The sequence below is a fragment of the Filicampus tigris genome, chromosome 1 (assembly GCF_054856515.1).
Source record: "Filicampus tigris isolate MCC_2025a chromosome 1, RoL_Ftig_1.0, whole genome shotgun sequence".
Taxonomy (NCBI): domain Eukaryota; kingdom Metazoa; phylum Chordata; class Actinopteri; order Syngnathiformes; family Syngnathidae; genus Filicampus; species Filicampus tigris.
This window is the reverse complement of record NC_141217.1, coordinates 18,668,718-18,693,516: the sequence shown is the minus strand read 5'-3', so window position 1 is coordinate 18,693,516 and position 24,799 is coordinate 18,668,718. Positions and strand designations below refer to the sequence as shown.

At 42.8% G+C, this 24,799-nt stretch overlaps 1 protein-coding gene across 6 annotated transcripts in view; it reads right to left on the bottom strand.

Annotated features, from left to right (window-relative positions):
- The window catches only part of atp2b3b (ATPase plasma membrane Ca2+ transporting 3b), a 53,230-nt gene that overhangs the window by 12,618 nt on the left and 15,813 nt on the right, over window positions 1-24,799 (bottom strand). For 2 of the 6 annotated variants that reach the window (XM_086024280.1, XM_086024271.1), the window contains exons 4-26: window positions 23,331-23,528; window positions 22,680-22,937; window positions 22,285-22,410; window positions 19,981-20,106; window positions 18,721-18,777; window positions 18,365-18,406; window positions 17,355-17,519; window positions 17,044-17,115; window positions 16,810-16,952; window positions 15,708-15,840; window positions 15,000-15,109; window positions 14,718-14,852; window positions 13,935-14,041; window positions 13,746-13,821; window positions 11,913-12,071; window positions 11,627-11,806; window positions 10,232-10,319; window positions 10,015-10,121; window positions 8,864-9,055; window positions 7,769-7,982; window positions 7,092-7,303; window positions 4,479-4,586; window positions 4,142-4,324 (exon numbers count right to left, since the gene is read on the bottom strand). In XM_086024280.1, coding sequence (XP_085880406.1) covers window positions 4,142-4,324; window positions 4,479-4,586; window positions 7,092-7,303; window positions 7,769-7,982; window positions 8,864-9,055; window positions 10,015-10,121; window positions 10,232-10,319; window positions 11,627-11,806; window positions 11,913-12,071; window positions 13,746-13,821; window positions 13,935-14,041; window positions 14,718-14,852; window positions 15,000-15,109; window positions 15,708-15,840; window positions 16,810-16,952; window positions 17,044-17,115; window positions 17,355-17,519; window positions 18,365-18,406; window positions 18,721-18,777; window positions 19,981-20,106; window positions 22,285-22,410; window positions 22,680-22,937; window positions 23,331-23,528 — 3,191 coding nt within the window. Of the gene's footprint in view, window positions 1-1,333; window positions 1,391-1,603; window positions 1,764-4,141; window positions 4,325-4,478; window positions 4,587-7,091; window positions 7,304-7,768; window positions 7,983-8,863; window positions 9,056-10,014; window positions 10,122-10,231; window positions 10,320-11,626; window positions 11,807-11,912; window positions 12,072-13,745; window positions 13,822-13,934; window positions 14,042-14,717; window positions 14,853-14,999; window positions 15,110-15,707; window positions 15,841-16,809; window positions 16,953-17,043; window positions 17,116-17,354; window positions 17,520-18,364; window positions 18,407-18,720; window positions 18,778-19,980; window positions 20,107-22,284; window positions 22,411-22,679; window positions 22,938-23,330; window positions 23,529-24,799 lie in introns of all 6 variants that reach the window. The other 4 variants (XM_086024297.1, XM_086024316.1, XM_086024307.1 and 1 more) reach the window with 4 other exon arrangements.

Sequence of the window (24,799 nt, the reverse complement as noted above, 5' to 3'; positions counted from 1 at the left end):
ACTGCACAAGCATGCGCACACACGGACACGCAAAGACACGTCGAAAGCACCGGCGCACACATCGCCATACACACCATTGTTTTCTCACACGCGGACTGAGAAACACACACACACACACACGCCAGCGGTTACGATAGCGGGCACGTCAGCCAGTGCGCACACAAACGCAGACACTCGCCGAACTGACATACAGAGAAATCAAAGAGGAAACATGAGGTGGGTGGTGCTACTCTCCACAGGAGATGGGGACGATGACAAAAATGGATGAAATCGAGGACAAGGGAGTGACAAAAGAAGGAGGGACTGGGGAAAAAAAGGATGAGAAAATCTAAAGGAAGCTTATCGTTAAGCTAGACAAGAGCCTGTATTCAGATCTGGTACAATCCAAATACATCTTCAAGATAACAACTCTACTTATAGACGAACAGAGTACATTTCACAGTCTTTACGTATACTTTGGGCAAACAGGAAACCTGTAATATCCAAAACAAAAAGAACACACGGACGGCAAAGAGAAAGTGACAAGCGGCATTGGAGAAGGAGAGAAAGTTAAAAAGGGGACAGACAGGGAGAGAAACCACAACTTTTTGGAGAGCTCAGGACGAGGCAAAGGTGAGATGTTGAAGCTGAAAGTAGTGTCACACAAAATAATCAATCCACAACACGCTGAACAAAAGTGAGAGGAGTAGACGAAGGAGAAACAAAGCTAAAAGGAAAACTCAACTAAGAATGGCAAGTTAGGCAACAGCGGCGGGTTTTAGGGCTTTTATACTCGAAGGTTTACAGCTTTTGGCCAATATGCTAATTGTAGCATTGCAAGAATATCACTCCCACAAGTGTGGCATGCTTGTTTTGTTTGACTCCTTCACATTTAGAGCAGGCGTTAAACACGGTAACCTGGCTTGACCTCATTGACACACAGTAAATACTGTAAGACATGGTGCAACAGGAGCTGTCCTTTGCTCTGTGAACCTTGACCCTTACATCCAATTAGATCATTTCAATAGCTTACATTTTTCCTTTTGGGCGGGTATATTTCATCTTCTTTTTATGTATTTATTACGTCAAAAACGTTCTCTACAATCATATGTTCTATGTGCCCCCACTAGTCTAAATATGACATTCAGATTCATTTTCACAAATGCTATATTTTTTCAGAATACCGTGTTTACACTTGTGGGGTCGAATAGAACATTTTTGACTTGACTTCCCTTTTAAACGTGAGTCTTCCCACGGCAGGACTCTTGACACAGAGAGCGAACAGTGAGCAACCTCCTGCACCACACGCAACACTCAACAATAAAACCAAACACACTCTGGACTCGGGCCAGACCTGGATTTGGACCAGACCAGATCAGACCAGAATTGCACAGCTGGTCAGGACCGGGTGCTGTTTGAAAGGGAGAATAAGAAAAAAAAAAAAGAATAGAGGAAACGTTGTACACGAATGAGCAGCGGGTGAGCTGGAAGGGGGGCAGGGGGGGCGGGCACATCCATAGACCGTAAAATACTGCAAGTCCACGTGCCGTGCATGTTTGTGTGTGTGCGCGTGTGGTGGTGAGTGTGTAAGAAAAGTGTGTGTGTATGCTTTCGGTGGACTCACTCCCTGGGGCCGGGCTGGTATTGGCTGTTGCGGTGGAGAGAGCTACGTGAGAGGGGGTAGATATAGTGTTTACGTCGTGGAGCTGACTGAGCACGGAGGAGCGCCTTCTCACTGCTCCCTGAAACGAGCCGCTTCGCTTGAACGTGCTCACTACCTCCATCTGCAGGACAGAGATAAAACAGTGGCACTCAGTGAGGGCGGGAGGGTCGCAGCTGGAGTGCGGAACCCTCTCGGTGTGCGCGTGCGTGTGCGCGTGTGCGTGTTGTCCACTCTTTCCACATAGACACGCACTTAAGCAATGTTTACTCCTCTGGAACATTGCCTATGCTCAGCATTGGTGTCTATGATGATGCTCTTTTGCTGTGTGTCACCTCCATCACACACACATTGACACTCACACACACACACATTGACACTCACAAGCAGAGAGACACGCACACACAAAGTACAAATACATTGGTACCTTACGAGTTCCCCGAATCACAAGTTTTTCAAGATACGATTGCTCGGCTGATTTTTTTCCCCATGATTTGCGAGCAGCCACTTGAGCTGAGCAGTCACAAGTAGGGCTGAACAAATTTGAAAAAAAATCTGATTGCATTTTTTTCCTCCTCAATATTACAATATGTAATATGTAATTATTTTTTTCAAGGGCCTCTTCCCATGTATTTTTAACAAACACAAGCAATAAATTATTCTCTATTATAATAAACAACAATTAATAACAATGAATTAATATGAAAGGCATTTTTAAATCTAATTCAATTAATTTAACTTCAACCTAAGTCAACCCAAATATATATATTTTTAAAGAATATGTTCCCAGCAGGCCCACTAGTTGAAACATAGCCTTCTGATTAATATTACTATTACATTTGTGGAATATGAGTTAAGCAGCAAAATCCACCCATTTTTAGCCATCTTAGGGGGCGGCCATTTTGTCACTTCTGTCGACTGAAAATGACATCACACACCCTCAGGGCTCAGATAACGACCAATCATAGCTCAGCTTCAGAAAACATGTGAGCTGTGATTGGTCATTACCTGAGCCCTCAGCAACTGTGATGTCATTTTCATTTTAATTCTCTGTGTTTTTTAGGAGGTGTTTCAATCGTATTAATGGCATTTCCATTCAATTCAACGGTGAAAGTTGATTTGAGATACGCATGATTTGGGTTACAAGCTCGGTCACAGATACTAAACTTGTAAGTCAAGGCACCACTGCATTTTGTAAACTGTGCTTTTTTTCAGGCATCTGTTCTTTACATCTTCTGACCACTTTTTATATTGACTCCCTAGCGCTGAACACAAATATCTCTACTTTCTACACCTTACTTTGCCCAAAAAGTCTACAAAAGTTGTTCGGTGGGGGCTGAATTGACTAGTCGACGATTAGTCGACAAAATCATCAGTTAGCCTGACTAGCTTCAGCAGGAAGGAACGGGGGCAGCGATGTGAAGTGAAGCTCCATCTTCATTGCCAAAATGTTACAACACGCTACGCTACCAAACACAAGATGAGACTGGTCAGCGCTTTGAAGAGAAAAATGTGCAGAAAAAAAACACATTCAGCGTAATGGCGATTTGTGTTTTCATTTATTTTATTGATTTGTATTTATTTATTTATTTGGACTGTGCTAATTGACTTCAACTGAACTTTCATCGTCGACTACAAAAATTCTTTACTTATTCAACACCTACTGCTGGGATCTAGACTGAATGAGATCTCGTGGTTTTATAAGCAACGTGAACCAGGAAGCATTAACAACAACGGCAACCGATTCAAAGAAGCAAGGTATTATCATCAATGGCCATATTGAGTATTGTTTGATTTTTGCTATGAGAACGATCCAGGCGAACGCATTGTCTTGTGCCAGCCTAGAAATTACCACTTTCTGGCCTTCAAAAATTCTGTCCAATTAAAAGAACATACAGTAAGACACAGTTGTTGTTTTTTTTATCACAATGTTTGCAAATCTATCTGTACAGGTTTTGAAAAGTCAAGCCAGCGCTAGCTAGCTCATAAATAACACGTGACATCTTTTTTCTTCTCAGTGCAAGCAATAAGCTGATGAAAGAGGGGATTTTTACTGTGGAGGAGTTTTTTACCAAGTGTCAATATTTGTACTTTTTAATTTTGTGCTTTTATATAAATAATATATACTATATTTCACAGTCTGTACTTTTGTTTTTACTTTTACTTAAGTACAGGAGTTGAATTAGTACTCCTACTTTTACCATTGCTTTTTGCACAAGTACAGTAGCCTTACTTCTGCTTAAGTACAGAGCGTGAATTTTGTTGGACATACAAACACACACACGCACCCACACACACTTCTATCTCATGTTGCAGTGCATCTTACAAACCACCACTTTTAAGTTGCGAGAGAATCATAATAAAAGCCAGCGAGGAACATGATGCTGGCTGTGTTGAAGAGAAGCACATATTAGAGGGAAAACTCACAGCACAGAGAGACCAAACAACAGAGAAGCACCAAATCTTGGGTTTTGGGTTCAAGCGTCATCAAGCGTACTTTACCTGAGTCTGTATGCGGTTGAGGCCTCGGAACCACAGGATCTGTCCGCGACGAAGCTCTCTCTCAGCGCAGTCAATCTCCTCTTCATCCTCTGCAAGCTCCTCCCCTTCCTCCTCCCCGGGCTCCAGACCGAGACCGGCTTCCTTCAGGCACGGCAAGCGCTCCGCCGGGACAGTGGCGATCACCTGGACGTCAGGTTTGTTACATTTTCACTACAACTGGCGGTAGGGATTGAAAGTTTTTCTGTGGGACGACGGCGCCACCGCAGGGGAAAATTCCACATAAACAGCTCCCACTTAGCAAGCATGTTTAGCGTCACCAAGCTGAAGAGGTTCTTACCTGACCCCACAGCAGCTCTCCAACTCCCACAAACAGACACCAGAGCCACTGCTCGATGTTGAGTGGAGCGCAGCTGAATGGCTTCCCTCCCCACTGCACAATCACAATCTGCGACAGACACACGCACACAAATAAGCACTTGACTGTATGACCACACAACACACTGCACTGTTGCATCAACACTAGTAGTGTTAAATGCAACACTCCTGTGTCTCTCATATGCAGGCGTTCCAAACATTTTTACATGATTTGAAACTAAATATCAGAGCAACTAAGTGTCCTAGGCAAACTAAATTAAATAGGCTTCATTTGAAAACAAACTCTGTTTTCCAGTTGGTGTCTTTTTTTCATCAATTTGGGGGGAAATCAAGACATTAAATTTAAACATAATTTTAACATTAAGTTTACTTTTCACACATTAAAAAAAATATTTTTTGGGAGATAATTTGTGCGAGAATTGTTATAAGACAATTGAAAGTCAACGTTTTTGAAACATTCAGTGTTTTTAAGCGTGTACACAGTTGTTAACCCTTCGGCTTTTCCCCTCAGGGGCCGCCAGGTACAGTGCACGAAATAATTGCCCCATTACAGATTCGGATTATTTTTGCATATTTACCACATGTAAACATTTGGAATCATCACACAAATTCCAATATCTCACAAAGAAAACCCAAGTACCGGTAAATAAAAAATACAGCTTCTAAATGATGATATTATTTACTAAGAGAAAAAGGCACGAAAAAGTACAGGAATCGCCCCCTGAAACTTGTATCCAAAATTTGCGATAATTGCTGCTGTGAAAGGATTTCGGCCCACTCTTAGTCATGGAATTATTTGAACGTTGTCCAATTGGAACTTTTAAAGCATGAACTGTCTTTAAAATCATACCACAGCATCGCAACTAGATTTAAGTTGCGACATCTTCAGTAACCTCCTGACAACGAGACGTCATTTTGGTGGGCCGACAACTCCTGGGAAGGTTCATTGCTAATCCCATTTTCTCTATTTACGTAAAACGGTTCAGTACGTGCTTTGCAGGAATCCCAAAGACTTGCAAATGGATTTGTAACCTTTTCCTGACTGATTGATTTCAGTCTTTGAGATCCTGTAGCCTACGTCACTTTGTCTTGCATGTACTACTATTGGAAGTGATAGTTTGGGATATCATTCCCCCGCATGAAACAAAATATTCATGAAGTAACTTCATTTTTGTATATACATGGCTTGTCCTGGTGAGATATTAAAATTCATCTGAAAATCCATCCCTCAATCTACGAGACAAGGTCCACATGCTGAACACAAGAATGTGTTATAATATAGAAAGTGTTGAAGAGAATGAAAAGTGTCATGATTGTAAAACGCAATGCACTGTGAATAACAGGATTTCACTGCTCGAGTGATAATGACTTGACGTGACAAGACAGACTCTTGTCTCCTCAGTGAGGCGGAGAGCAACATTTAATTTCACCCCACGGTTTCAAATTCTGGAGCTAAAATATGAAATAATAGAACAAAACGTGGCAGATGACTGGTGGCCAGATTAACACCAATTGAAAGCTGCGACGCTAGCGCAAATATGTTCTGATATGACCTTTAGCTGCATGAATTGGATGTCCTGTAACTCTATTAGATTCTTAGCATTGACGCAGCGACAAGCGGGCATCCAAAGGCCTGTTGGGGAGACACAATCTTGTTGACAGCAAAGCGCCCTCCCAATTAGATCATGATAACTTTCTACAAAGAGCCGCATCCGTCTCTGTTATCTCACTCAACCTCTCTCAAGCCTCCTTCTGTCTCCAACGCAGATATTTATTTCTCTCGAAATCCCGCTCCTCTGTCACACCCGAAATCACCGCCAGCTCCCTCTCTTGCTCAGTTCTCGTTATCCCCTGGAGAGCCAGTGAGCACTGAAGCGCTTTGCTTTGTCTTTGGCTGCCCGTCTGCTCTTTTCTGTGTACTCGCAATATTCCTGCGTGGTACTCTCCCCTCTCGATTTAATTTGGCTGAAACACATAAGACGGTGGTCGGCAAACCCTTGTAAATAATGCACGCTGACTGGCTGTGCTTCTCAGTATGATTTATTGATAAGCAAACTTGTGATTATGGTGCACTTTGCAACATTTGTTGTTTTTTTTCTCCACCGTGCGCACTGAGCCAACATTAAGGTTGATGTGAACTGCTTACACGCCTGTGACAAATCTGACTTCGCCCCGTACTGGGCATGAAATGGTAACTTAAGTGGGTGTTTAAAACGGAGGCTTTCAGACTTCATCTGACTGTTTTGGCGCTTATTATCCCAGTCCTTTTCCTTCTGTGCGAGGCAGCATTCACTAACTAATGGTGTTTAAATTCCACTTCACAAATAAACGATCTGCTTCCCTGTGTTTTAGTTGACTATGCATGACTATAAAACTGTCTGCCTCACAGTTGAGAGGGTCGGGGTTTGAATCTGGGCTCCGGTCTCATGCCTTCATTCAAACAATATCTCGCGGTACTTCTCCTTGACTGCATTTATCAACCCCCCAAAAAACTGCAATGGAATCATCCTTTTTTAATGAGAGGACTTGCATCATCCACGGGACAATTTTGATAAAAAAGGGTTCTTCATCTTACCTGGACTGCGAAGGTCCCCAGAACGATGGAGCAGAAGATGGGGTTGGAAAATATGCCATCAAAGACGTTTCTCTCCCCGTGGATCTTACGCGCGTTGATCTCATTGAACAGCTGCATGAGGACAAAGGTGTTGAAGATGATGGTGTAGTGCTCGGATGGGGGCGAGTGGAGCGGAGCGTTGCGGCCGCTGTCGATGTTGAACATGCGCTCGCCTGAAAGCAGGTGTGGGAAGAGAAGAAGAGGTGAGGGAGGTGAGTTTACGAGGATGAACACAAGCTATGGCGGGGACGAAAAAAAATCAACTTAAAGGGGAGGTCAACCCAAACATATTTTTTTCAAGAATATATTCTGTGGTATCCAGAATCTTCACTGTACTGTTTTACGATGAAAATAATAATAATATAGCGCATTAGTATTCCTTGATTAAGATGTCAAATTCGAGTTATTTACTTTACAGAACAAAGTTGGTTAAAATGTATACGAATACAAAAAGGTGCAATCGATTTCTCATTCCTGTTTAAAAAGGTAAAACATCAAGAGCTCCACATTTAAGCACTTCCAGAAGCTTGATGTTCCCTTCGTGACGCGTGGCCAAACAAATGCACTAAACACTGCATTTCACATGAAATGTTACACCGAAGAAACTTCCTTTGTACTTTGTGTACGCGTGCACGCACCAATGAAAAGCAGGGTGAAGATGATGACCAGTTGGTACACTCCATGACCCAGGATGTTTTTCATCATGGTGAGGGAAATGAGCGGGTTGTTGCGACCGTAGGGTTTCCGTAGCAACAGGGCCTCTGTGGGGGGCTCAGTGGCCAGGGCCAAAGAGGCAAACGTGTCCATGATGAGGTTCACCCAAAGCATCTGCACCGCCTTCAGTGGGGAATCCTGCAAAGAGATGAAGCCAACCATGTGAGCTCAACAAAATTATTGGGCCAATTTTAAAACAGGGAAGGGCAGTCAGATTCATAGCCAGGGGCGGAGCTACGTGGTGGATAGGGGCAGCCATGGCCACCCCTGCTCACACTCTGGTCACCCCTAATTGATAGCACAATCCATTCGAAAAATATTTGTTAGTGACAGCCCTAAAACAGGGAGGCTGGTTTTCCTTCTCTTGAATCAGCAGCTAGCTAAACATTTGTATTGTGATTATATCTGTACAATTACAATCTGTTGCTGTTTTTTGTTTTTTTTTCATATAAAAATGTGGTTCCCTGATGCCTGTGTTGGGGTGGGTCTCATACCATACCACCAGACCAGATTATGTGGGCTCTCTTAAAGCGGAAGACAACCAAAACATTTAAAAAAAAAAAAAAATTTGTTCCCAGCAGGCCCACAAATTGAAACACGGCATTCTGATAAATATTGCATTTGTGGAATAAGTGTTGATCCATCGAGATGGTCTGGGTTGATTTGCATCTAACACCACACCTTCAGAACACAATAGGAACAGAAGTACAACGCATGCTCGTACATACTCAAGTGGGTTCAATTCCCGGTTCTTGAGTTGAGTGAAATAATCTGCATTAAAGTGGTTCATGATGCTCGTGCTATGATCTCTAATTACTCCACCACTTCCTTGCTGTAGTTGCAGCCTTGTCGGGGCATGGTGGCCATTCAGCAACCATCCAGAGCTCCATCCATCAGACCATCCAAATTAGCACAGCATTCATTCGTGAATTATTTCTCGGCCCTATTGCAAACATTTCTCCTTGTGGGATTGCAGTCCGAATAAAAGTGTATGACTCAGATGCGAAAACTCGGTGTACCTGAGTGATGCAGGCACCGGTGAAGGCGACGATGACGGCCACTACGTTCACTGTGAGCTGGAACTGCAGAAACTTGGAAATGCTGTCGTAGACGTTTCGTCCCCACATCACCGCCTTCACAATGCTGCTGAAGTTATCGTCAGTCAGGATGATGTCAGATGCCTCTTTTGCCACGTCTGTCCCGGCGATGCCCTGACAGAGTTTGCGACGGTGAGGAGGACATGCACAGAGTCACGGCATGAATCATGGGAGCGTTCAAGCATTCAAATCATTCTGGAGAGTTACTGCCTCAATGCTGTGTTGTTCTCCTCCAAGACTTAGCAGTTGGCATGAGTTAAAGATGTGGTCAAAGACAAATGCACGCCACTTCAACAACAATTTTCAAGATGTATTATTTATAATGGGTCAGCTGAGGCAAAACTATTCAACCCACGTCCTCTTAAGATGGAAAAACTGTTTCATTTAACGTGTCATTTGCCAATTTGCCTTTGGGTATACAATACACAGTACATATTCTTTCATGAGGCAACATATTTGTCCATTTTTGCTTATGATAGTTACAGAAATGTTGACATCAACAGGAAAAAAAAATTAACTGATGACTTTGTTATTGCAGTAGTTATAGAGAACTCGGACTTAAAGGTGAAATCAACCCAAACATTTTTTCTACAATATGTTCTATGCAGGCCCACTGGTTGCAACAAGGCATTCTGATAAATATCGCGTTTGTGGAATAAGAGTTAATCCACTCGTTTTTAGCCATCTCTTGGGGCGGCCATTTTGTCACTTCTATCCACTGAAAATGACATCACAGTTGCTCAGGGCTCAGGTAAAGACCAATCACAGCTCACTTGCTTTCTGAAGCTAAGCCATGATTGGTCGTTATCTCAAAATGGCCGCCCCCTGAGATGGCTAGATTTTGCTGCTTAACTCATATTCCACAAACGCAATATTAATCAGAATGCCTTATCTCAACTAGTGTGCCTGCACAGAACATATTTTTGAAAAAAAAAAATTTGGGTGTTGACTTCCACTTTAAGTGAAATGAAATACCTTAATTGTTTAACAGCCGTCATTCAATGGACACTCATGACTGAATCGTAGAATTAGTAGTAGAAGAATGCACTAAATAAACCACTAGTAATAGTTACCATAGCAAAGCCAACATCCGCCTTCTTCAAAGCTGGTCCGTCATTGGTTCCATCCCCTGTCACTGCAACCACCTGCCTCTGTTCTATGACGCTACTGTCAATGATGCCTACCGGGAAAACAGAGATACTGGACGTCGGTCTGTGTGCGTGCGTGTGTGCAGGGTGTGTGTGCGTGAATGTATAAGTGTGTGTTTGTGTTGATCAACCCGTAACTCACCTTTGACAAGTGTATGTTTGTCTGTTGGTGAAGACCGAGCCAACACACGGAGTTTGGGCCAGATTTTATCAATTCGCTCCTGTTCAATCTGCATGCACATGGAAAAGGGCAACAGGATTCAACAGATAATATTGCTCATTTCCTTCACTGGTAAGTACCAGATTCCAATGTGCCAGTTTGCAGGTGTGAGCGTCAACCATATAGGGATGTTGAAAAATCATGGCGCACACACAGCAAGTTGTGTACAATTGACAGTGTGTGGAAAAGTACACGTCCACTATTGTGATGAGAAGCTCTTCATCCCATTAAGCATTGCACTCAGCTAATACAAATATAGGCTTAGGGGAATGTTGCTATTTCATAAGAAGCGTGTGGACTTATTTCCGGAGGCAAATTCTCTTAACGTAGTTAATATTACAAATTGTTATTCGCTCCTTTAACATGCAGAGCGAACGACAGCTATGTGACAGTGCAGCAGTTTGTGCAGTATATTCTGGGACGGGATGGTCGAACGGCTTCACATTTTCGATTATAATGCGATGAAAGTCGAGTCGATTCATTCATGATGTCATAGATAATTTTTCAACACCTTACCGCCGTTTCCCAACTTTTTTTGCACCATGGACGTGTTTCACGTAAGGACGTATTCCAACGGACACGTATAGCAACAAATAAAAGATAATGACTAAAAATACAACTGGCTGTTATGCTCACAGTGGTTGATGTAATTAATGGGAGTCCCGTGCGTGTTTCTCTTTAAACAACCAGCCAGTTCTATAAAACATAACACTTTGGCTGTTCCTCAACGCCTGTCTAAGGTACCGCTGGTATGAATCTGTAAGACTAGCGGTGATCAGAATAGCTAAAGCTAGCGAGGCTAACAGCTATGCTCTTCCGCGATGAGCTAAAGCTAGCGAGGCTAACAGATATGCTCTTACGCGATATGCTTATTTTCATGCTCCTGGACCCGCGCAGACGTATGATGACTGTAAGCTGTTTCTCAATATCCAGAATTCAGAGAATGGTCTCGTAAACTTGCCAAGAACTATCTTCCTAAGAATGTATTGTAGAACATACTTCCTTCCTATGAACGCTCGTCTCTTTGTAAATTGGAATAGTTGTGTACTTGTGAGACATAAGAATGTTATTTTTCTATAACACTCTTTGTCTCCTTCACAGGGTTAGAAGACAATGTTATAGAATAAGGATACTGATTAATAATAATCATAATCAATAAATAATAATAATGATTTAATTAGAATAACTACTGTTACTACTGGTATTGGTTGATGAGATGAAAAGGGTTCTCAGTCCGTCCATTAAAACATACAACTTAATGTGGTTCTTTTGGTCGAAAACTGCATGAATGAGCGCACTCACAAGACCCCAACTCACCTCTCCTTTCTCGTTCCTGATTCGTCGGTTGAAGTCTTTACCCTCTAGACAGATAAAGTCATCCCCAGGGTGGATGATTCCACATTTGGCAGCAATAGCCCTGGCTGTGTTAATGTTATCACCCGTCACCATCCGCACTGTGATGCCCGCACGCTGACACTTCCGGATGGCCTCAGGTACCTTGGAAAAATTGGGTCACACAGAAACTCAATGACAATATCTTTTAAAAACATATTTTATCCACCTACTACTCTATGGATCGCAGTCGGTGGCGGCACACTCGTACCTCAGGTCGTACTGGATCCTCAATCCCAACCACAGTGATACAGGTCAACTCTGTCACTATTTCTGCCTCATTTTCCCAGTCGGGCTCTGGATTGGAGGGCAGGTCACGGTAAGCAATGCAGATGGTCCTCAGGCCCTCACATGCCATTGGCTCGATCACCTGTTCGGCAAAATCATCACAAAAGATGTAGTCGGGAAGAAAATCGAACAACTTCAATATTTGTGCTAGAATTCCTCTTTACCGGACACAAAAAAAAATCCATGAAAAACAGCTCAAATTGTCGTTTGATTTGAAGTTAATGTCTGGTGGGCTTTTGAGCATTTTTTCTGGTATTCTTTCTGACAACGCTGAGAGGGAAAGCCCCCTTCCCCGGACAAGTGCAGACAGCAGAGGAAGACAATATGATGAAGAGCTATAGTGGCGTAAAGCTGCCACAATGCAAGCAGAATAAGTGAGCTGGAATACAGTTGTGTAAGGACAAGCGCTATTTTTCTCATGGCATAAGATGAGGTCGCCACGAGGCAGGTCAGCCCGCCTGTCCGTCAAGGGAGGACTTGCTCACACTGCTGCATAATCTAATCTGTTAGTGGAGCAAATACTTGCTCTCTGCCGGTGAATACTTTTGACTGATCTGGCAATTGTGCTGCAAGTAGAACATTGGGGGTAAATGCTGATGGGTGATGGCACACTTCACATCCAGTCATGTGATGTGAGTTGGGTTCAGTGTGATTATAACTGTGAGTTCCTGACGACTGTCCTTGTTCCTTCAATTATGGGGGAAATGGGTAGGTGGGTGGGTGTAATCGATATACCAAAAACTATACTTTGGTTTGACTGATTGTAGGCTAGTAATGTATTGTTTGAGGTAGCCATCATGCTAAGCCGCGCTAATTATGTCGGGACACTCGCTTCAAATTCTGCATACAAATATAAAAATTGGGATGGCAACATTTTGTTTTTCAAACGATGCATGGGGAAAAAGGGTTATTAGAAGATGTTGTGGTTAAGATAAAGGCACATAAGCTTAAAGGACAACTATTATGGAAAAATGTTAATTGATTGTATTTGGTCTCGGCCCTTCCATTGAGTGTGAAATTAAACAACTGAGTAAATGTTTCATTATCTGTCTTTTTCTGAAATTGTCTGTTAGCGAACTGTTCTGAATTTCAGCCTCACTGCCGCATAACAGTGTTGATAATTTACATAACAAACAGTCCCACACCACGTTTCTCCATTACCCAGCAACTAGAACGGGCAAGATCTGCGATTTTTAAATCGGTTATTACACGGAAGTACTAAGATTAACGCAAATACAGTATTAGCATTAGCTAAAAGTGTATCAATCAGCCACATTCCAAAAAACTGATTCAAGCCCTTCTTTGATATGATTTACTCCCCAAAAAATCAATTAAATACGAAATTCATCTACCTTTAATTGCTGTCATGTAACATTTTCACATTTAAATTCATGAACTCAAAACAAATACTTTTTACCTCCTCACAACTAATAATGTGTTTCATTTGAACTGGGAATGCCCATTGCGTATGTGCAAAGCAACGCGCGCCCAAAGGATTTCTGCAAACACGATTCACTTGTCGTTCTGGATGTGGAGGGGTGAACATCTTTTGCTCTGGAGGGAACCTAAAGGCCACCAGTCTAGATTTGTTGCTAGCTGCTTTTTTGAAAAATAGTTGCGAGCAGAGTATGAAAAATCACTAAATATAATACAAAATTAATAAATTGGAAACACTGAGTAACTCTTCATTAAAACTGGGTGCTGTTTTAAATTTTGATGGGGCAAAACACAATATTTGAATAACAATGTCATTCACCTGTTTGACCATCTCATCTCTGTCCCGTGGGCGGAAACTACGAGGTTCTCCATTGGCATCTAGGACGTAAGAACACCTGGGGAGAGAAAGAATGCTAAACTGTAGCACAGAAGCTCAAACGTATGTGTTTAACAATTAACAAATATGAAGCAATATCACATATTTCCTGATCTGAGCTCTTCCACTCACTTTTTCAGCATGATCTCAGAGGCTCCCTTGCTGTAGAGACGGAAGGAACCATCTGGCAGCTTTATCACCGTGCTCATGGATTTACGCACTGAGTTAAAGGTATACACCTGGGAGTGAATGAAGAATTATTATCATCATTCAGAATCATCAATGCATTGGGCAACTCTTTGTAGCATGCATTGTGAGGTGTGTATTTAATCCACACGTTTTTAGCCATCTGAGGGGGCGGCCATTTTGTCACTTCTGTCGACTGAAAATGACATCACAACTCCTCAGGGCTCAGGTAACGACCAATCACGGCTGACCTGTTTTCTGAAGCTGAGACGTGATAGGTCTAAATCAGCCCGTTCAAAATCGCAGGCATTTCTGACCAACGAAAATAGCTTGAAAAGTGCATTTCCCATTCAAATTTTCTTGCAAACCCAATAAAAATACTTGTATGGCAGTTCAAAATGTTAAAATACTACTTAAATATTATTGCATGGTTTATGATTTTTTTTTTTAATTATTATTTTTATGACGGTGAGAGTTTGACCTTGGAATTTCCATGATTTCCTCAGGGACACCTACTTTCAAATATCTACAGAATATCCAGCGTAATATCATGGAGGGATTGAGTAAGGTGACAGTAAGGTGCATTCTGAGTCATAAAGCTGACACCATTCGAACTCTTATTCACACTTGTGAGTCATTTTCAACCAGAAATCCAATGATCATGACCATGGCATTTCTACTAAGTAAGCAGGTAAAGAGAGATGCTGTGATAGATATAGTCATCCCTACTTTGTAGAGTCTCTCCTCTGGCATCTGCTCTCTGACAGGAGTGTAGTCTTGTTGTAGGTCTAATACAAATCCCAGCAGGCCGCACTCCGTCTTGTTGCCCACTTGCTTCGCCAGACCTCCCTCCACATCCGGTGGCTGAGAAAGGATGATTGGCAGAGAGGCAAATGAAATGCAAGCAGAGGAAATGTACATTTAAAGTCTGTATCAAGCCATTGCAATTGAAAAAGCATGTTTGTTTTGTGTTTTTTTTTTTCCAAACCCTGACATCACTATATGACTCACTAAGATCTTGGAGGTGTAGGCACTGTTGATGGAGATAGCATTGACTAACAAATCCAATGTCCGGGGGTTGATCTGTCCAGGATCTGGGATCAAGCGGTGGTGCACATCACCTAGGCAACAACAAATGACTACATCTCAATAACTAGAATGGCGATAGATGACCACAATATAACCTGCAGGACATCTGAGGGATGGTACATAGTGGGTGGAGGGGAAAGAAGTAGCTGTAGCTCCTACATTTGTCATTTGTTACACGTTAGAGAGAACTCATTTACTGTTAGAAACACACAAAATGTTTTAACTCTAACCCCCCAACCCTGATTTGCATTCAAATTGTGACCTGCATGTAGTATCAGATATTGTCCCCCCCTTGTGCCCAGATAGAAGACACCGCTATTAAGACCTATGCAGGACATGGGCCAATAAGAGCAATAAAAGTTGTCCCAACTAACTTTGGGCAAGAGCCTTAGAACACCCTGTACTGAATCTGATCACAAACCAATAGTAGGACACATATAGACAATCAAACATTCTGATTCGAATTTACACCAATGGACAATTTAGAGTCTTCACTTAAGCTAACATCTGCGTTTTTGGAATGGGGGCGGTAGACGAAACAGCCAGAGAAAACCCACACAAGCACGGGAAAAACTTGTAAACACAACATACTGTATATACCACAACTTCATTTAATTTCCCTTTACGTACCTACATAAGCCTGTACCACAGTCATTCGGTTGGTGGTGAGCGTGCCTGTCTTGTCGGAGCAGATGGCTGTGGCATTACCCATCGTCTCACATGCATCCAGGTGGCGTACAAGGTTGTTGTCCTTCATCATTTTCTACGAAAAACAATGGGATGAAGAGCAGATTGAGTTTAGCGAGGTGATTAATCACTTGCTATGATGATTGGCATTCGCTAAACATATAGCTGGTACTGTTATCACAATGAGCTGTGTAAGTCACATAGCTAATCAGTCAAAAACTCATTCATTTGATAAAATATGTACAAAGGAAACAAATGACTAGTGGGAGTTACCTTTTACTAAGGCTGGGCACGAATCAGTGATGACTCAAATTGAGATGCAAATTGAATGTTAAAAAAAAACAAGGCCGAATCAGAATTTTCGGATTAGAGTCAGAATGGTTCATATCTTATTGCCCCGTGTATTGTGACAGAGGCATGTTTGGATGCCACTCATGTCTTAGTGTTACGTATGTACGTGGGGAGTGCACATGCGTGAAAGCGCAATACATTCGAGCACAACGCCTGGAAGCGTTTGCGTGTGTATAGGAATATTCGGCCGGCTAATGAGCATTAAATTCCACGTTTAAGCAGTCAGTCACCAAAACCCGGATAGGTAGGGTCTTTGTTCCTTCACTGCTGGCCTCTCACATTGTCACAGCAGCATACGAAGTGATTTTGGCATGTGGACGCTGGACCGGAGACGACAGGATAGCTTAGCGTTAGCTAAGGCACTGATGATTTTGAACAATTCAGAAACTGTTGTTTATGATATTGTTTATGTAATATTGCTACTTCAGTACAACTTTTGTACTTCTCTTTCATTTTATTTGCTCATTTTATTGTATAGTGAGATATGTGGGGTCCAATTCCGCCATTCCTTGTATATAAATGGCTAGAGGTACAACGCCATGCACCTGCGTTCACTCATCTTATTTATTGAAACAAATACATTCGGATGACTGCCACTAACTCCAGTGGCTGCGACTTTCAACATGAGCGCCATCTTCTCATTTCCTTTATTTTGACACTCATTCCATGAATGTCCATTGAGGATCCAGTCTACCTTGACAGAGTAAGCCAGAGAGATGGTGACGGCGAGAGGTAACCCTTCTGGGACCGCCACCACCAACACAGTGACTCCAATGATGAAAAACTTGACAAAGTATTGGATGTAGACCGGAGTACATTCTGTCACCCACACATGACCTGCAAGACACGACGCGCAATGTTCAACTTCTAAAGTTGGTTTCAACATGATGGTAACGATTGTTGTCTGCTCAGATGCACACACACAGACCTTCAACAACAAACGTGTCGATGACAAAGTAGAGCACCAGGATGATGACAGTGATTGCGGACATCACCAAACCTATGAAAGGATTTTTGACTAGTTAGTCACTCAGTCTGTTAAAGTATGTTATCTGCAAAGGTCTTTAGGACGTTCCAGAGGAAATACAAACAAATACACTGTGGGATAAAACGCTTCAATCTTAATAGTGTATGGGGGAAAAATCGTTTATACTTCATTCTAACCATGCCTCCTCACACCTGAGCGTGTCTCTAATGGTTCATTCACTGTTTTCAGTAAAACTTGAAAGTGGCGCATACCTGCTTTTCCAATTTGAACCGCAAGTTTGGTAAGCTTGCCCTGCAAGACGCTCTTCTCCTTTTTCGGTACGTTGGTCTTCTTCTTCTCTCTGTCCTCTACTTCCCCTCCCTCTGCGCTCTTGAGGGGTTGCATCTCCATGGCGACACCACCATCCTGCTTCTTGGCTAAATCAGACACACAAAACCATATATAGTAGTAGTACTTTAAAGGGGAAATCAACCCAAACACATTTTTTTTCCCAAGGATATATTCCCCGCAATCCCACTAGTTGAAACACAACACGGCATTCTGATTAATATTGCGTTTGTGGAATATGAGTTAAGCAGCAAAATCCACCCGTTTTTAGCCATCTCCGGGGGCGGCCATTTTGTCACTTCTGTCGACTGAAAATGACTTCACAACTACTCAGGGTTCAGCTTCAGAAAACAGGTCAGCCGTGTTTGGTCGTTACCTGAGGCCTGGATAGTTGTGATGTCATTTTCAGTCGACAGAAGTGACAAAATGGCCACCCCCAGAGATGGCTAAAAACGGGTGGATTAACTCTTATTCCTCAAACGCAATATTTATCAGAATGCCTTGTTTCAACTAGCGGGCTTGCATAGAACATATTCTTGAAAAAAATATGTTTGGATTGACTTCCCTCTTTAAGATGAATCCTGCATTGCAGACTGCTAGGAAACGTCCCACTTTGAACTTCCAAATTTTAAAAGTAAACAAAAAACATGAACGCCGACTTAAGCGTGTCATTTAGCATCGGGGATACATGTGTGTCTGAAATAGCTGAAATCTAGCAACTATGCTGACAACAGCCTCGTTCGTACATTCATTAATTTTCTGTAAAAACGATATGAAAATAAAAACATAACAACAAGCCAGAGTAGCGGGAGAAAACCAAAGGAGCAAGGGGAGGACATGCAAACTGCTCACCATTGTTGTATCATGTCAGATGACTTCATCCAAATGTTTTAGTAACATAAACACGTCTAAATCGCATATGTTTTTTACCAACCTTTGTTCTGGTTGTTCTCCACTGCGCCGTCGGGTTGTTTTCCTGCGGACAACAAAGGGTCAGACACAGAAACGAGGATGTAGAAAGACAGATTTGTGTTAACGTGTGTTTTTATCGACAGTTCAGATGTTGTGTCGACAGGCCACAGCACATTTTCCAACCCACACAAAAACAATATTGAAAGGGAAGAGTAATAAAGACACACACATCGTCCAACACTAGGTGAAGCGACATTATACGGTACATGTGTGAGTCCTTCATGGATCATTGACACTGTCACGCCACGATGTACTGGGGTCTGTTTACTTGCTAAAGGGAGCAAAGAGGGCAGGACAGACAACTGTGTGCTCACATACCATTGGTGACTGTGCTGTAACTTGCATCTGTAGGGATGAGCAACTGAGTATTGTCCTCTGTTTGGGGCATTGTGCGGGGAAAGAAGGTTTTGAGGACACATGAGAGAATTTGACAAAAAGGGGGGGGAAATCAAAAGAGAATAAAGGGGGAGGATAAGATAAAAAAATAAATAAAAAAAACTCCCAAAAAGAATGCGTCTGTTTGCAAATTAGAATCCATTTACCGCCAAAAGACGCATGTGTAAAACATGAACGACAAATCAAAAGGAAAAGCACACCCACTGCATGAGGGAAAAAAAAAAATCAACAATTCATGACATGACGTTTACTAAATAATACATTAGCTCCAGTAAATGACTGCCTGAATGGTTGAGGCTGCAAAGATTGCTGCCACATCTGCACTCTGCAACACCATTTACACGGGAATGAAAATAAGTATAATTGTGAATTTAAAAAACAACAACAACAACAATAACAAAAAAAAAGTTTGAATCAATCGTCGGCCTACGCCGCTCAATTCCAGGTTGCTACATTTTCTCAACGTAAGGCTGCAGATAATGTCTGGCACTTTCCTGAATACTGCACTCACGTAGGTATGGATAGCGGTACGGTGTAACGATATTATCATTAAGTGCTTCTGAAAGTATGTGAAGCCTCTGCTCGGACTGCAGGACCGACGGCATGGCAAACAAATTTGAAGGGAAGACTAATGCTTCGCGTCTTGACCAAGCAACACTCTTTCCAGAGTGTCTCTGGCTCCCTCCGCTCTCCGCTGCTCTTTCAATAATTGATTCAATCTGCAGACTCTCTCTCGGATTAGGGGAGGCAAGCAGGGGAGAAAGTGAAAGAGGGCAAGAGTGGTGGTAAACAAGTAGGTAAGAGCAAGTAAGGGTAATAGAGGAAGATGGATAAGCAGCGGGGAGAAGGCGTGACAACGTGAGACAGCAAAGAGGGAAAGAGGGAGTGGAGAGGATGTGGGCTAAATTATCGATGAGGTTAAACTGGCATGCTTCCTGTTGATGCTCTTATCTCAAATCAGTTAGGTACCCCTCACTCTCTCTCACACACACACACACACACACATTATAATCTGTGCACGTTCACTGATCTTAAGAACAGGTGAAAATATTGGTGCCCAAAATCGGGCGTGTTTCTCTCATTACAATTTGTGAGAATTAAATAATGTCTTCCACCAGTTTTCGACAACAACAACAAACTCGTCACAAGGTGCTGCTTTTTTCCCCCAGATTTTCTGCCTACCTTTTTTTTCTTTACCATCTTCCTCCACATCTCCAGCCCCCAGGAGGGTGAAGATGATGCCTGTTTGCGAGTTGACACCAACAGCCGTCACCAGCATGCGGCCTGAACCCTCCATCACATGTGTACCTAGATGTCCAAACAGATTGCATTTCACTAACTGAATACAAAATACAAGGATTACCAGATAGCATCACAAAACCCCTGAAACTGGACATGCAAAGTCACAATAGGATTTTTTTTGTTTTGTTTATTACCTACCATAATATGTATGTTGTGTACGTGTGGCTATATGTGATATATGTCAATATCAGAGATGGGCATTCCGTCCCAGAGACCGTCCACAAAATGGGTGTCTGTCCGGGATGGACTAAGCAAGGACGGAAGTGGGTTTTCGTCCATCCCTCAATTTGTCCTTAACCGGATCGATCCCTGCCAGCGCCGATGTACACCGAAACGACCCGGAAGTAGAAATCTTTCGTTTTCTCCTAAAATAACCTTGCGTTATTTTGCAATAATTATTTTATTGTGAAATAACGAAATAAAAACTGAAAACGTATTGCGTATAAGTGCGTACAACTGACTTAATGTAAGGACGTGGACGGACGGTGTCGGAGAATGATTATTTTTATGAATAAGGATGGAGAGACGAGGACGGAAGAGTACCCAGGTCAGGATGGAGGACGGACTGGCAAAAAAGGGTCAAGTGACCATCTCTGATAAACATGATATTTTAGAATTATAAAGGAACGGCTTAGCCTCTAAGACAATGCAATAATCACGGCAGATCCTATAGTGGTGGTAATGCCCTGCTTGAGTATACAAAATGAGTTTGCTAAAATAAGAAGAAATGTGAGCCACGGGCTGAATAGTCCGTGCCACTGTGTTCAGTAAACCGTTAACTGTTGTGTTTCACAGAGCAAGGTGGTGACGTATTGAATCAACCGGAGCTAGCGGGCTAACAGACTTGTTAGCTCACTAGCTCGTTAGCTTGCGGGATAGCCAACGTATTACACAGTTGACTTTACCAGACGTGTCCCTGTTGTGTGGACCCACACACGGGGCACGGAGTGAGGCTGTGACCAATTGGACGGCCCTGAAACCTGTCCAGCGGTCTGCTAGCCGTCAGCGGGCTCATGGAGGGCAACGAAGCCGTCCATTTCGACACAGCCTCTCTCCGTGCGCCACGCGTGGGTGGGTCCACTACAAACAACACAGAGTTCACGGAACGTGCTGTTTTGGGGGGTTTTAGGCATTGCTTGATGGTTAACTATACACTTTAGAGGTAGAAATGTGCCAAATTATTACTATTAAGGAACTGGCAACTGGGCCAAAAAACCACAGAGGGAATGAAGGCACTCAGTACCAGAAAGATCAAGTGCTTTGGGCTTGGTTTTAGCCAAGTCCCCAAAATCCGGACAACTGATACGGTGAAAAATCGTTTAAAGCTTTATCTCAACAATTCAGCACTAAATTGTTATCAGTCTTTGCGCATGTTTCCAACACTTATCTTCAAACATAAATACATAAAATTATTTTGAATCAAATCACTGAAGTCACTTAACAAGTTGTTTAAATACAGTACTCTTCCATTAGAGGTGAGAAGGTGCAATAAAATTGTGTCCTCCTGTTGCCTTTCATACAACAGAATAAATCCTAGCTTCCTGTGAGTAAGTAGCCTATATCCATTTTATGTTCAATTAAAAAGGCCCAGATTTCACATTGAGGAAGTCATTTGTGAGTACATTGAGATGAGATCATGATTACTTCAGTAGTCATAATTTGGGGGATATTTTTGTTTGGAGGTGTGCATATGAGATCTTTCTAATGTAAAATTGTGTCCAATAAAGGTTGGGAAACACTGCTTTATACTAATAGCTTTGCAGCAAATACTGTATAACTTCACAGTGGTTATTGTGTCTGAGCACGACACGGTCAACAGCTAAAGCTAGGCCTATGAATGTATGTGCTAACACAATCAAATAGGTAAGAATTATGGCTAGCATCCAAAAGCGAATTCCCAAACATCCATCCATCCATTATCTATACCACTTATCCTCACAAGGGTCGCGGGCGTGCTGGAGCCTATCCCAGCTGTCGAATTCCCAAACATTAGTTCCTAATTATATTTTATCGTGCTTTTTATTACAACACTGCTCAAAAGCCTTTAATATGTGGCCTCATTCACGCTCTCATTGACAAACACTGCCTTCATTAGCAACCATGTCCCGGCACCCCTCTGATTACCAAAATGTACTAACCTCGAATGATAGTGAAAGTCACAATGAGAATCCTGTGAAAACAAACCTGAGAGCAGCATGGGGTCTTTGTCCACAGACTTGCGTACATGGTCCGACTCTCCTGTTAAGGAGCTCTCATCTATCTTCAGATCATTACCTTGAACTAAAATGCCATCGGCTGGCAGCAGGTCCCCTGAAAACAGACAAGCGCTTGATTCACTTTATTACCCTCACCATATGTTTGGGGGTTTTGTTACAATGATTCTTCGATATACTGTACATTCATTTGGGGTTAAAAAGAATACAAACACAAAAATGTAATAACAAAATTCATTAAATTCTATGCACATCGTTGAAACAAAATCATATCTCTGTCAGGTCTTATTCAATTTGAGCAAAATGAGCCATGTGTATGCAGAGTCAGAAGCTGTAAACGTAAAGCAAGTTTCACAGCCCTCTTACCATATTTGACCTGGGCCATGTCCCCCACCACCATGTCAGCCACAGGAATCTGGATGACATTTCCTTTCCGTACCACGGTGAATTTCTGTTCCTGCTCGATTCGACTCTGTAGACCCCGGAACTGCTTCTCTTTGGACCAGTCATTGAAGGCCGTCACCAGGACGACACACGCCACAGACAGGAGAATGGCGGCACCTTCGATCCAATTGGCCTCCCCCTCACCTTCATCCTCCGCTCCTGCCGACACGTTGCCACACGCTGGACGGAGAGAAACGCATGGCTCATGGCAGACACTCAAAGCCGATCCGTTTCAAATTATAACATGCAGAGTGACTGCAGGTCTGGAAATGCTAATGCTAGGGACGTAACGATTAATCGAAAATCGATTAAAAATCGATTCATCGAATGGTAGGGCTTTTTCTTTCATTGAATCGAATCGAAGGTCGGTAACTGAAAACCGAAAATCGAATCGAATCGCTTGAGTGAATCGGTACATCCCTAGCTATTGTTGACAATTTTTTTTTCTAAAAAAAAATTGGGCCCCACCACTTCCATTTCCAAATCGAACATTCTTTTTGTAGGACCTCTGTCAGTCACAGGCCCTTAGAATCGCTATCATTTTTGACACCCCTGCCCCTACCCCCTTCTTACACTCTGAATCCTCTCCGGGAGGCTGGTAAAAAGAAAGGGCGAGGGAGATGATGGCAGCAATCTCCAAAATGATGAGCGTGACATCTTGCAGGGCCTCCCACACGAGCTCAAGGAAAGTCTTGGGCTTCTTTGGGGGGATAAAGTTTTGGCCAAAGGTCTGACAGCGACGCTCCAGGTCCGCTGGATCCCCGCTGAGACCTGACAGAGAGAGAAGGAAGGTGAAGACGGGCAGAAGCAGAAGAAGGAAAGGCTTTTTAAAACACTTCCATTTTCATAATATACCTTCAAATCCCATATGGATAGTAATCGGGACACACAAGGACCAGACACACAACCACAATCAGACACTTTGTACAACCAACACCTCCACCCATTTGCTACACTGTGTGAATTGGAGCCGATCCCAGCCGACGAGGGTCAAGAAGAGGGGTACACCCTGCACTAACGTACCTGTCAAGTTGTACACTTTTGGCGTAATTTGTACGGATGGAAATAACTTTTCAAACATGATGATTTCCGTTCACGTGACAGCAGCCACTCAAAAATGAAGTGGAACGTGTACGATTATATTCAGATATGTAAGGGCAAATTACGACTTTTGTAAGACTCAGTACACCCCGGGGTTGACAGGTATGGACTAATCACCAGTTAACAGCAGGGAACATAACGGCAAAACAACCATTTAACACTTATGGAGGGTATTTAGAGTGCTCCATGAACCTAAAATGCATTCTTTTGTGCGAGGAGAAAACCTACGCAAGCATACGGAGAACATGCAAAGTCCACACAGGACAGTTGAAGCTGAAATCCGAAACTTAAACCTCACAACCGTGAGGCAGATTTGCGAACATAACATACTGCCAGGGGCATACTGTAGCTGGTCATTTGTGGGCCTGAGGCAAACCCTGTCATGGGGCGCACCATATCAATGAACAGCACTGTTACATTTTATTTTGAACTCAACACCAAGAGGCCCTATTTCCATAGACAGGCGCAAGTTCACCCGGCGTAAAAATCTTCTTTTTCACACTGGGGCATGCCAAGTTGACAGTTTTTGGGGAATTCGCCTATCTGAGACTGATGGCACGCCTGACAATTTTGTGATAGAAAGTAGACTAAATCAGGTCTAAGTTGTGGCGCAGGCGGTGTCATGCAATTTTGCTTCATTTGATCCTGGCGCAGGCAGACAGATGCTGCGCTCCGCGTGGACCGCGTGCTTCGCCTGTGCTGAATTAAAAGGGAATGAGAGGAACCGCTTCGATTGGCCGGGAATCAAGTTGGGTGTGTTCACTCCCACAACGGCGGACACGCCTATTTCTAACTGTGCCCGTCTACGATAATACCAAAAGAAAAAAAACTCCACTCGTGCGCAGAGTTACGCTGCACTTTGGGCTAGACTTACACTGGGCATGAATATTGGCTCCAAAGCTTTTTGAAATCTGTTACAATTACCCGACAGCGTAAGTTAC